General features: G+C 48.6%; 1 protein-coding gene across 2 annotated transcripts; it reads left to right on the plus strand.

Annotated features, from left to right (window-relative positions):
- Window positions 1-807: 807 nt before the first annotated feature.
- Window positions 808-12,734, plus strand: LOC309345792 (cytochrome P450 2F3-like; the record flags this gene model as incomplete). 2 transcript variants are annotated; one of them, XM_081869188.1, is made up of 9 exons in its annotated part: window positions 808-1,341; window positions 3,118-3,280; window positions 4,550-4,699; window positions 6,114-6,274; window positions 8,356-8,532; window positions 8,689-8,830; window positions 10,445-10,632; window positions 10,922-11,063; window positions 12,547-12,734. In XM_081869188.1, the coding sequence occupies exons 1-9, from the start codon at window positions 1,162-1,164 to the stop codon at window positions 12,732-12,734; spliced, it is 1,491 nt and encodes a 496-aa protein (XP_081725314.1). In that variant the 5' UTR covers window positions 808-1,161. The 2 variants fall into 2 exon arrangements, with proteins under 2 accessions (XP_081725314.1, XP_081725315.1); XM_081869189.1 differs by lacking the exon at window positions 4,550-4,699.
- Between the last annotated feature and the right edge of the window lie 740 nt (window positions 12,735-13,474).

Here is a 13,474-nt window from a genome sequence, read left to right on the forward strand (position 1 = left end):
CCCCATTAAAATTGAAATTCTTTCAATAAAAATAGTAATTTTGAAAAAAGGTAACGTATATAGTTATTTCCCTCCCTATTTAATCTCCACAACAACAACCTTGCGAGGTAGGTTAGGCTGAGAGTGACTGACTAGCCCAAGGGCACCCGAATGAGCTTCACGGCCGGAGTGGGGGGAATTTGAACCCTGGTCTTTCCCATGTTCTAGTCTGACACTATAACCACTATGGGACACAGCAAACAAACAGGGATTTGTAGGAAATAAACAGAGTTTCTCTTCTTAGGGAACTGTAGCTCTGGGAGGTGAATAGGGAGGGTCTCTGAACACGTCTCAGAACATTGAAACAGACTACATTTCCCATGATTCTCTGGGGGAAGCCATGGCCATTTAAAGTAGAATCATAGCACTTTAGAGGGATGGTGTGGATGTGAGCCAGGAAAGGCAGGTGGATGAAATTCCAAAACATTTTCTTGCAAGCCTCTGCAGTTGTTCTTTAAATGGGATTGCCTATTTGCCCTGCTCTGCAAAACATAAACATGTATTTGTTGTTGTGTAGTCTTTTAGTGGTGTCCGCCTCTTCGTGACCCCCTGGACCAAAGCCCGCCAGGCACTCCTGTCTTCCACTGCCTCCCGCAGTTTGGTCAAACTCATGCTGGTTTGATAACACTGTCCAACCATCTCGTCCTCCTCTGTCGTCCCCTTCTCCTTGTGCCCTCCATCTTTCCCAACATCAGGGTCTTTCCCAAGGAGTCTTCTCTTCTTGTGAAGTGGCCAAAGTCTTGGAGCCTCAGCTTCAGGATCTGTCCTTCCAGTGAGCACTCAGGGCTGAGTTCCTTAAGAATGGATAGGTTTGATCATAGTACCAAAAAGGCAATTCACCCTCCACCTTCATGAGCCGCTCTCTGATTTGTCCCCAGTACCCTGTCCAACATTTGCAATGAAATGCCCTTTTTATGGTTATCATGTAATCCTTGATAAGTTAACGAATTAACTTCTTGACTCGAAATGGCAAAGTCCACCCAGCTGGCTTGGAAAGGGGTTGGAGGACCGGGAGTTACTGGATAACCAATGTGGAGAGTTGGGTGTTCCCCAGCCGCCCTTATAAGTCCTCTCGGCACCTCTCCATAGCCCAGAGGGGGCATCTCTTGGCCAGGGTCCTTCATGGAGCTGCTCTCTGGGTCTCTCTTCCTGCTCCTTTGCATCTGTGGTGTCCTCCTCCTGGGCTTGGGATGGAAGGGCAAAGGCGGCAAAGGTCGTCTGCCCCCTGGACCCACCCCGCTCCCCATCCTGGGGAATTTTCTCCAACTGGACCCAAATAACATCATCAAGTCCCTGGAGAAGGTGAGTCTCCTTTCACCTCCCTACCGAGCTGCAAGGTAAGCCGGGGGAGATTGGAAACCTATGAGCAGCCCCACGGCCGGGGATCCATCTTTGTAGGAATGCAAGAGCACCAGAAGAGACTTGCTGGATCTGTCCAAAGGGGGTTCCTCTAGCTCACCACAGTGAACAGACAGGGGCCTCTGGGAAGCCCTCAGGCAGGTCCTGAAGGCAATAGCCCCCCCACTATTGTCTCCTAAAACCTGATATCCACAGGTCTGTTACAAGTGTATGGACTCAGGTCTGGACTCAGATGTTCTCAGCCAGTATTCATGCAAGCTCATATACCCACTGCTGAGAAATTTAGGATTTTTGCTGATGTTATAATCAGTGCCAGATTTACGTATAAGCTAAACAAGCTATAGCTTAGGGCCCCACTCTCTTGGGGGTCCCCCCAAAAAATTAAAGAAAAAACAACACCTGATGTACATTTCCAAAATATAAGATAAAAAACAAATAAAATAAAACCTACATACAGCAACAGTGTTTTGTGTTGTGTAGGCTCCTATGATGTAAGTAATGGGCCCGGCCTGCTAGCCTGCTCCTAAAATATCACTGGTTTGCTCATTTCTATATATAGGGTGCCTACATTCTGCGGGGACTGTTATGTGCAAATGGTTTTAGATACCTATTAGGTCCATAAATTGCCATATAGCGTATATTCAACTCAAAAAACAGCAACAACAAAGGACAGCTGAACATTTAAAGGGCCCCATTACCTTCAGTAGCTTAGGGCCTCATCAAACCTAAATCTGGTCCTGGTTACAATGCACACTGGTCTTTGAATGTGTGTTGACCCTTAAATTTATGCCCACGAAGACTTCTCACACCAAAGGAATACAGAAAACTTGGTTTGCTATGTGAAATACAAATGATAGAATATATAAATTCTGCTACACACAAAAAAAACAACAACAACACAACAACAACAACCCCAAACCCTATGTAATGGTTATAAGGGGTTACTTGTGTGTAAGTTGCTGCCAGTTTTGGCTAGATTGCCTGGCTAACCATGCTTTGGCTGACAGCCCTCACTCCGTGGCCGTTCAGTCACTTGCAGAATCCGTCAGTGGGCATTTCTTGAACCTCTTCCAGTATAAGAGCTGTTTGACGCCAAGTCTCCTCCTACTCTCCCTGTGCGGGACTCTTCTGCACAAGGAAGGAGTGTGCAGAGGCATGCCCGTGCTCTCTCCACTAGTCTCGGGTGAAGAGTCTTGGAGACCTCTCTCCGAATCCTCCATCTCCCTCCCTTCTCTACTGGTGTTACGCTGAATTCCTTCCCCCCTGCTGGTCCCCTCTCCTGCATCGCTTTGGAGCCGTGCCTCCACCTCTCGCTCTGATGACAGTTCCCTGACACCCTACAATTTAAGCAGGCAGAAACTCTTACAATACCCACACCTTTGATCTGAAAGGTGAAAGATTCCCCATTTAAATGTGGGCACGGCAATTTTGCCATGAACCCACACTAGAAGTGGGAGCAGGGGGAGGAAAGTATACCTTAAAGCTAAGCAGAAGTGTGTTGAATCCTGAGGAGCATTGGCTAACTGCCTCGTAGTAGGAAGGCATTGGAAAGGAGCAATTCCAATCTTTCCCCCAGAGCTCCTGCCTGTTTCTCCACTTGCCCATCCTTGTGAGGGTCCCTTCCCGCCCGGTCCCTCCCTCACCTGTGCTCACCTGTGCCAACCTGGGAAAGGCAGGGAAAGGTTCCTTCAAAAGGGACTGACACTCTTCTCCCGGCAGCTGAGGGAGGCCTACGGCTCGGTCTTCACCGTCTACCTGGGGCTGCAGCGAGTCGTGGTCTTGTGCGGCTACAAGGCGGTGAAGGAGGCCCTGGTGGACCAGGCAGAGGACTTCAGCGGCAGAGGGCAGCTGCCGTCCTTCTCCAAGGATTTCAATGAACACGGTGAGGGGGTCCATCCTTGTGGGGAAAGGGGGCTTGGGGCACAGCTCAGCCCATTTCTCCATCACTCTACTGACATAGTACCTGGGTTTGAAAATTATTATTTTGTGTGTGTGAAGGTAACCGTGAACGTTTATTCCCCTTAGAGTGAAGGGCAGGTAATTAATATTGATAATCAACAATCATATTTTTATATGTTAAGGTAAAGGTAAAGGGACCCCTGACCATTAGGTCCAGTCATGGACGACTCTGGGGTTCCAGTGCTCATCTCGCTTTATTGGCTGAGGGAGCCGGCATACAGCTTCTGGGTCATGTGGCCAGCATGACTAAGCCACTTCTGGAGAACCAGAGCAGCGCATGGAAATGCCATTTACCTTCCCGCCGGAGCCGTGCCTATTCATCTACTTGCACTTTGACGTGCTTTCGAACTGCTAGGTTGGCAGGAGCAGGGGCCGAGCAACGGGAGCTCACCCCGTCGCAGGGATTCGAACCGCCGACCTTCTGATTGGCAAGTCCTAGGCTCTGTGGTTTAACCCACAGTGCCACCTGCGTCCCTCATTTTTATATGTTAAGTTTCACAAATATATGCACACTTTACCCCTGTATATTCGCTTTTGTAACACGTTACTTGGCCGATGTTTAAAATGATGAATGTTGAAGAGACAAGCTTTATTGGAAAATTACTGCTTTCTCTATGGCTGGGCCTCTTCCAAGGAGTTCATGTTAATTTGAGATGCTGATGGATTACATCAGGGGTCCCTAAAGTGGGTGGTAGTGTCTACTGGGGGGGGGGGGCTAGTGGGATCACCTGGAAGGGTGCTAAAAGACAAGGGGTGGCAGGATTAGGGTGCTGGAGATGTCTGTGACTACCAGGCTCTGAAAAGCTGGTGTTGCTGGATGGAGTTCCGCAATTTTGTGGAATTCGTAGTTACAAGCAGTTCTAATTGGGTTTTGAACAAATGTCAAATGAATTTCTGCTGCCTTGAATATCACTGTGTAATTATGTTGCTTAATGGGTTGCACAAACCGCTATTTCAATAGATCTAATATATAAATCTGATAAACAAATAAATATTCCAAAAAATGTTTTTTATAGGGGAGGGGAGAGGGTGATAGGGATGAGTTTGTGGAACCAAGGGGGTGGCCCCCAGAAAAAATTGGGAACCACTGACTTATAGAATAACAGCTCAGTGGTGCTTTTAGGTCTCCACATACATACATACATATATACATACAATAATACATGCAATAATAATAATATTGCTTGGCCAGGGGTGGTCTTTGCCAACGGCGATCGGTGGAAGCAGCTTCGGAGGTTCAGCCTCACCACCTTGAGGAATTTTGGGATGGGGAAACGGTCCATCGAGGAGCGGATCCAGGAGGAGGCTCAGTGCTTGGCAGAGGAGTTCCATAAGACACAAGGTAGGTCATAAAGATTAAAGGTAAGGGTAAAGGACCCCTGACAGTTAAGTCCAGTTGCAGATGACTCTGGGGTTGCGGTGCTCATCTCGCTTTACAGCCCGAGGGAGCCAGTGTTTGTCCACAGAAAGTTTTTCCGGGTCATGTGGCCAGCATGACTAAGCCTCTTCTGGAGTAACGGAACACCGAAACCAGAGCAGCGCACAGAAACGGCGTTTACCTTCCTGCCGGAGTGGTACCTATTTATCTACTTGCACTTTGTGCTTTTGAACTGCTAGGTGGGCAGGAGCTGAGACCGAGCAACGGGAGCTCACCCCATCGTGGGGATTCGAACTGCTGACCTTCTGATTGGCAAGCCCAAGAGACTCAGTGGTTTAGACCACATCACCACCTGCGTCCCTGATAAAGATTGGTTGCCTCTAAAAGGCTCTGTGGTGCTTGGTCTGCACTTGAGAGGCTGGCGTAGCCATTCTGTGCTCTTGCGAAACGCAGACTCTTTCTTGTAGCAGCTTGTATGGCATATATATGATAGCAACAAGGAGGAATGGCCAGACGAAGTTAGTAGAATATATAGAAATGGCTTGTTGTCTTTGTCCATGGAGCTGGACCATAAAGAAGGCTGATCACCAAAGAATTGATGCTTTTGAATTATGGTGCTCTTGAGAGTCCCATGGACTGCAAGAAGATCAAACCTATCCATTCTGAAGGAAATCAGCCCTGAGTGCTCACTGGAAGGACAGACCCTGAAGCTGAGGCTCCAAGACTTTGGCCATCTCATGAGAAGAGAAGACTCCCTGGAAAAGACCCTGATGCTGGGAAAGATGGAGGGCACAAGGAAAAGGGGACAACAGAGGATGAGCTGGCTGGACAGTGTTCTCGAAGCAACCAGCATGAATTTGGCCAAACTGCGGGAGGCAGTGGAAGACAGGAGTGCCTGGCATGCTCTGGTCCATGGGGTCACGAAGTGTTGGACACGACTAAATGACTAAACAACAACATTAGAAATGGCATGATTGGGAAATAAGATATGAAATCAGGACACGAAAGTATTAGAAGAAGAATGGAAATGTTTTGTAGCTTAACTGGAAACTCATTGCGAACGTATTAAAAGGTTAACAGTAAAAGAGTAAATTCAGCAGTTAGAGATATTGAGAAAAAAGAAAAGAAAAGAAAAGAAAGAAATGGGGACTACAAATTATAATATGTAGTGGAAAAGAAGTTAACAAAATAAACCGTGGAAGGAGTTGGGAGGGAAGTCAACATGAATTGCGTGGACCGTATTTGTATTTTGTATTTGGATTACTGTTTCAAGTGTGAAAATGAAAATGAAAAATACAAACAAACAAACAAACAAACAAACAAACAAACAAACAAACAAACTCTTTCTTCCCTCCTGCTTTCTGTCTCTCCCCACTAGGGACGCCATTTGACCCCACCTTCATCCTCAGCCGAGCTGTCTCCAACATCATCTGCTCCATCGTCTTTGGGAATAGGTTCCAGTACGACGACGAGAAATTCCTCACTTTGAACAACCTGATCACAGAACGGTTCCGCGTGGGCAGCCTGTCCCCGTCTCAGGTGAGGGTGGACGGAGAACCCCCCAATATCTCTACACCTTGATTATTATCACTATCGTTTTTTAAAAGGCAAAGAATAAAAAATTCAAACCGTAAAGTGTCACAGTCTGGAAGGGCAAAAGGGCAAAGATGCAGCCCAGTTCCAGCGGTTCTCTTTGCAAATGAATACTTATTAAACAATAAAAGTATTCCACTCCCGTGTGTGCCATCATTATTATTTTTACGTTCTTTATTTATCATTTTGCATTGCAACAATTCGAAACACTCATATACAACAACAAACCAACCATAAATATGTCAGAATCTGCGTTCGACCAAGCTGATAAAGCTCATCTTCCGGAATCGCCCTCCGGCGTGATTAACAACCAGAGCCTTTGATGAGACTCCAGGCACATTCCCATTCAGCAGAGAATCAAAGCAGCACACAGAAGTGATGAGCTACATCGCTATGCTTTATTTCTTACTACGCAGACATCCTCTCTCTGTGAGAGCAGAGAGCAACTGAAACAAAGGAGCAGGAACCCAGGAACGTCACATCCGTCTCCCGTCTCCTGTGAGACTTCCAACAGCCTGGAATGTCTCTGGAATGTAAACAGAGTCTTGTGACTCTAAGCAGCTGCACACTGGCAAACAGAAACTAACAAAAGAACATATGAAAAGAAAAGGGATGGTTTGCACTTTCTGTTAATTTTTTTAAAAATATTTATTAAAGTTTCCAATTTAGTACAAACATAAAAACCACAAAAAACAAGTAATACACAGAAAAAATACAAAAATACCAAAAATACACAATTTAAACAAAACAAAACAAATATAATTCCCATCACTTATTTCCATTACCTTATATCTCGGACCTCCTCTCACCTCCCCCTTTTGTATTCCAGTTCAGATCTTATTTCAGCAAATCCTTATTGTAACCTAATATAAATTATTTTAGCTTATTACTCAACCTTTGCATTACAGCTGGTAACCACTTTATTTCAGTCCAACATTTGCATTTTCTGTTAAGGTCTCTTTAAGTACTTCAGTGTCTTTCAGTAAGCTTTGGAAGGTAAGCATTGAGTCAAATAAGATATTTTAGTCAAACGGGTCCCTCCATAGTGTCACAGAATCAAAGAATCTTAGAGTTGGAAGGGACACCCAGGGTCATCTAGTCCAACCCCGTGCAATGCAGGAATCTCTGCCAAAGCATCCCTGACAGGTGGCCATCCAACTTCTGCTTAAAAACCTCCAAGGAAGGAGAGTTCACCGCCTCTCGTGGGAATATGTTCCACTGCTGAACAGCTCTTAGTGTCAGAAAGTTTCCCCCCGAAAGTTTAGTCGGAATCTCCTTTCTTGTGACTTGAAGCCATGGGTTCGAGTCCTACCCTCCAGAGCAGGAGAAAACAAGCTTGCTCCATCTTCCATGTGACAACCCTTAAGGTATTTGAAGATGGCTCTCATATCTCCTCTCAGTCTTCTCTTTTCCAGGCTAAATTTACCCAGCTCCTTCAACCGTTCCTCATCAGGCTTGGCTTCCTGACCCTTGATCATCTTGGTTGCCCTCCTCTGCACACCTTCCAGCTTGCCAAAATAAACTGAGTTACTCTTAATTGGACACAATATTCCAAGTGTGGTCTGACCAAGGCAGAAGAGAGTGGGACTATTACTTCCCTTGAGTTGGACACTAGACTTCTGTTGATGCAGCCAAGAATAGCATTAGCATTTTTTGCTGCTGCATCTCAATGTTGACTCATGTTCAGCTTGTGGTCCACCAAGACCCCTAGATACTTTCCACATGTACTGCTAGTAAGCCAGGTGCCCCCCATCCTTTATTTGTGCACCTAGTTCTTCCTGCTTTATTTGTGCACCTAGTTCTTCCTGCTTAAGTGCAGAACCTGACATTTCTCCCTATTGAGAATCATTTTGTTAGCTTGCGTCCAGTTCTCCAATCTGTTAAGGTCATTTTGAGTCAAGGTTTCCAGGCAGGCGTGAGCCTCAACACTTGCCTTTTTTGGGAATCTGAGTTTGCAGGAGACACATACTAAGGTCAGCCAAATGTGGTAACACCCTTCCATTTCTCCCCATCTTCTTCCCCTGCAGCTGTACAATATTTTCCCGGAGATCATGGAGAAGATCCCCGGATCCCACCACACGGGCAGCAAATGTTCCCAGGGGATCATCCGCTTCATAGAGGAGAGGATCAAGATGCAGCAGGCCTCGCTGGATCCCTCCGACCCCCACAACTACATTGACTGCTTCTTAGTTAAGATGGATCAGGTAAGGAATGAACTTCCTCATCTCCATCATCTGCTCCCCCTAAAACGTGCTGTCTGCAGGTTTCAGAGAATTGTGGAATTGGAAGGGACCCCAAGTGGCATCTAGTCTGACCCCCCTTCAATGCAGACATCATAGTAGACCTCGATCTCTTGGCAGGAAAAGAATAATCCGGCTTCTGAATTTTGCATGGAGAATTTGGTCATGGCCACCTTCAACTTGTTCTTCGCTGGGACGGAGACGATCGGCACCACCCTGAGATATGGATTCCTCACCATGCTGAAGTACCCCCAGATTCAAGGTGAGGGCAGAAGGAGGGAACCTATGAGAATCACCTGAGCTTCTACAGCTACAAACCAAGCTGTTCCCGGGGTGTGTCCACTGTCGCATGCTGACAGCTTCTGGGAGCCGCAGGTGAGAGAAGAGTGTTGGGTAGGGACCAGAGCTGGACAAAGTTGTTGGGAGTACCCACAGATTCAAGGTGAGGGCAGAAGGAGGGAGCCTATGAGAATCACCTGAGCTTCTACAGCTACAAACCAAGCTGTTCCCGGGGTGTGTCCACTGTCGCATGCTGACAGCTTCTGGGAGCCGCAGGTGAGAGAAGAGTGTTGGGTAGGGACCAGAGCTGGACAAAATTGTTGGGAGTACCCACAGATTCAAGGTGAGGGCAGAAGGAGGGAGCCTATGAGAATCACCTGAGCTTCTACAGCTACAAACCAAGCTGTTCCCGGGGTGTGTCCACTGTCGCATGCTGACAGCTTCTGGGAGCCACAAGTGAGAGAAGAGTGTTGGGTAGGGACCAGAGTTGGACAAAATTGTTGGGAGACCCACAGATTCAAGGTGAGGGCAGAAGGAGGAAACCTCCCTCTAACAAGCGAGAAACACATGAATTGCTACAGGGACAGAAAAAGCTGATGATAGAAGGCAGCAGCATAGACCCTAAGGGCACATGTCCCCACAGAGGGGAGCGTGTGGATTGTTTATATGTTTGAGAAAGCTCAACATCTTCACACTGGTCTGTCATTCTGTCTTTCTGAAAAGGCCTTTATAGGTCTCTGCAGGGTCAAGCCAAAGGGGGTCCATCTAGTCCGGCCTCCTCTTTTCACAGCGGCTCAGCGGGAAGCCTGCAAAGAGGACTGGAGCGCAAGAGCCGGGGGCTGGACCACATCACCTTCAGGATCCCTTCCAACTCTACAACTCTATGATTCTGTGATTTAAGCCCTCCTTTGGTTCCTAGCGGTGAAATAATTAAATAAATAAACTATAGGCATTTTCCACCCGCAAGGGAAGCCCCAGCTAGAACTGACTGTAGTAGTCAAGATGTGAGATTAACAGGGCATGTAGATGCGTGCCCAGGCTACCCCAGTCCAGAAATGGCCATAGCTGGACTTCCGGTTGGTCGCCTGTTATGGCGGACGGGAGCTCTTTCATCTGAAAGGGCACCACTGGTGCTTTGAAGGTTGGAGATCGCTAGAGCATCGCGGTACCCCCCCCAAACCTCGGATCAAGTGTTCTGAGGACCTGGTGTGCCTGCGGGTGCCTGGAGCGACTCCCTCGCTCCCTGGTAAGCTCATGAAAAGAGCTCCGAGAGCGAGCGGGGTTGGAGACGGAGGCACTTGAGAATAGGCTACCCCAGTCCAGAAATGACCATAGCTGGAGGGCCAGTCATGGATGGCAACAGGCACTCCTTGCCACTGAAGCCAGTTGGCACTCAACTGATAATGTCACATCAAGGCCTTTCCCCAAATTTTGAAGTTGCTGTTTTTGGGTGGTGGAAACGGTCCTATCCTGATTGTGAACAGGTGCTCAGTCATAGAATCACAGAACGGCAGAGTCGGAAGGGATCCAAAAGGTCATTTTGTCCAGCCCTCTGTAATCCAGGAATCTCAGCCCAACCGCTCTCTTTCCCCCCAAGAAAAACTCCACGAGGAAATCGATCGAGTGATTGGGAGGGACCGGATCCCAGCCACTGAGGACAGGAACAAAATGCCTTACATGGAGGCCGTCTTGCACGAGATCCAGAGGTTCAGCGATATCCTACCCATGAGTCTTCCGCACGCTGCCATGAAAGACATCAACTTCAAGGGATACGTCATCCCCAAGGTTCGATTCCCAGCAGGCCCCTCAGTAAGGACAGAGGGACCAGGATCCAGCCTTTGGGCCCTCAAAGCAATTGGTGTGAGACTACAAGGATGGGGGGTGGGGACAGGATTTGAGCTCAGTGCCCCCCACTTCCAGGGCCAGAGGCAGTCTGTCCAGACTCCTGGGCTCCTAAGGGGGTATTTAGCCACTGTGAGAACAGGGTGCTGGAGCAGAAGGGCCCCCTTTGGCCTGATCCAGCAGCCAGGCACTTCTTATGTTTTTTAAATATATAAAAATACTATTCTCCCAGGGCACCTACATCTATCCTTTGCTGAGCAGCGTTCACTATGACTCAGAGGAGCACTCCAACCCTCAAGAATTTGACCCAGGGAGATTCTTGGATAGCCAAGGCTGCTTCAAGAAGGTGGAGGCGTTCATGCCTTTCTCAGCAGGTACGTGGGGGGGGGAGGGGGCTCCTTCCATTCCATTGGGAGGGGAGTCGGGTTGGTGGGTGGTCTCTCTCCTATGAGATTCATTTCCGGGCCATCCTTCTCAGGAGGGTCAGAGTAAGGAACCTCTGTTCTGGTCCTACTTATCTTGGCTTCTCGCAGGCATCTTGGGGGCCACTGGAAGAACAGGATGCAGGGGTGGAGGGGGCCTGATCCTGCCGGGCTCTCCTGCATTATACCTGCCAAGGACAGCATGGGAGAGGGGCCGGGTTGACCACTTAGCAACCTGTTGGTGCATGCCCCATTAAAAGAATACATTACACCCCCCCCAAGGGGCCACAGACAGTTAGAGGCTAAAGGCAGGCTTAAAGAGGAACAATTATGCCTGGCACCTAAAGATTTATAATTTATAAGCACCCCACAAATCGGGAGCCACTGCAGAAAAGGCCTGTTCCCATGTTGCTACCCTCTGGACCTCTCATGGAGGAGGTACTGTTTAAATGTATGTTATAATAGCATAAGGGACGCGGGTGGCACTGTGTTATAAATCAGTAAGCCTCTTGGGCTTGCCGACCAGAAGGTTGGCAGTTCGAATCCCCACGATAGGGTGAGCTCCCGTTGCTCTGTCCCAGCTCCAGCCAACCTAGCAGTTCAAAAGCACGCCAATGCAAGTAGATAAATAGGTACCACTGTGGTGGGAAGGTAAATAGTGTGTGTGTCCCCCCCCCCTTTTTGAAGTTTTAATTTTTTTATTTTTTACAAAATTGTACACTCTTTACATCAGAGGATGGTTTCTGTCACAGTGTCCTGTTGCGTCAGGAGCGGTTTAGTCCTACTGGCCACATGACCCAAAAAGCTGTCTGTGGACAAACGCTGGCTCCCTTGGCCTGAAAGCGAAATGAGCGCCGCAACCCCATAGTTGGCTTTGACTGGACTTAACCATCCAGGGGTCCTTTACCTTTTACCTATAATAGCACACAAGGACACCTTGACTCTTCTAGACCATCCTTGCAGGCAACAGCTACTTAAGACTTTCTTTTACTGCCTATACGCCGTAAGCTATCGGTGCCTATCAGTAATTGTTCCCACTACATCTTGCACCCACTGAGTTTTTTATTGGCTTAATTGGGTAGGTTTCGGCACAGCAGCCAGACAGCCCTCCAGCTAGCTTTCCTCCTCCACTGACACCCAGATCATGAAGAACCTCGCACGTTGCTGAGCAATGGGACCGGCAGGCCCAGAGGGGGTTTCCTCGCCCTCAGCGCCATTTACGTCTGCTTGGGAGGAGTCCAGAGGGAGAGGACTAGAGAGGGAAGGAGGGGCCAGACAACAATCGCAACAACATCTTCAACTAGGACAGATTAGCCCAGATGAACTCTGTTATGTTTTTGCTGCTGCGAATAAAAGCTGACTGCACTTCGCGTCTCGATACCTGTTACAGTCCCTTGACACTGCCCGACAGATTTTGGTTTCTTTCTCCTGGCAGGGAAGCGTATCTGCATGGGCGAAGGGTTGGCCCGCATGGAGCTCTTCCTCTTCTTCACCACCATCCTGCAGGCCTTCACCCTCCAGTCCCCTGTGCCCCCCAGCCAGATCAGCCTCGCACCGGTGGCCTTGGGCGTTGGGAAGGTGCCCCCAAAATACCAGCTGTCAGCGTCCTGGCGCCAACACTGATCTCTCCCTTCCTGTGTTGCGGCGCAAGAAGATTTCTGTTTCTCTCTCAGTACCTCTGCACTCCTGAGAGATTGGCCATGTAGGACAGTCCTCTCTTTGAAGGCCTGCCCATGCAAGGAGGATCAGCACCACCAGAAGAAAGGAAGACAGCAGAGGCCTTGAGGTCACCTCTTTTGGGCAGCAGGCAGAACAAGGACCCAACTCACCTGGCCACAGTCCCCTTCCCTGCTAGGATGAGATGGGCTGCATTTCTGTTTAAATCAATGGTTGCCAAGCTTTTCTGGAGGACCTCCCTCTTGGCTCCATGAACTCATCCCCTGTGTCCCTTGCCCTGTCATTAGAATATTGGTTTGCACAAAGCCACTTCCGACCTTGGGAGGAGGTGGTGTTGCGGGCTCGCAGTGGCTGGCTTGCAGCCCCGCATGATCTGGGGAATCCTCGGGCCGCGTCATCCCCTGAGCCAGCCAATCAGCTGGCTCGGAGAGTGTGGCTGGCCCCATTTAAGGCAAGCGCGGCCCGGGGATCGCCCTCTTCCGGACTGCTCAGCTGACTGGTTTTCCCACCCGCCCGCCCGCCCTTCAAGGTTTCTCTTCTGACCTTGCTATGGACCTCGGTTGGTCGCCGTTAAGGGGCCTGGTAGGAATTTTTTCCACTTGGCAAATTGGCACCGGCCATTTAGTTTTTCGCCTACCTTGTAGCAAATTGCCACAACTTCCCTGGTTTAGGCATTGGTAGGGGTA

Source organism: Podarcis erhardii (assembly GCF_964252035.2).
Source record: "Podarcis erhardii genome assembly, chromosome: 7".
In the NCBI taxonomy this organism is placed as follows: domain Eukaryota; kingdom Metazoa; phylum Chordata; class Lepidosauria; order Squamata; family Lacertidae; genus Podarcis; species Podarcis erhardii.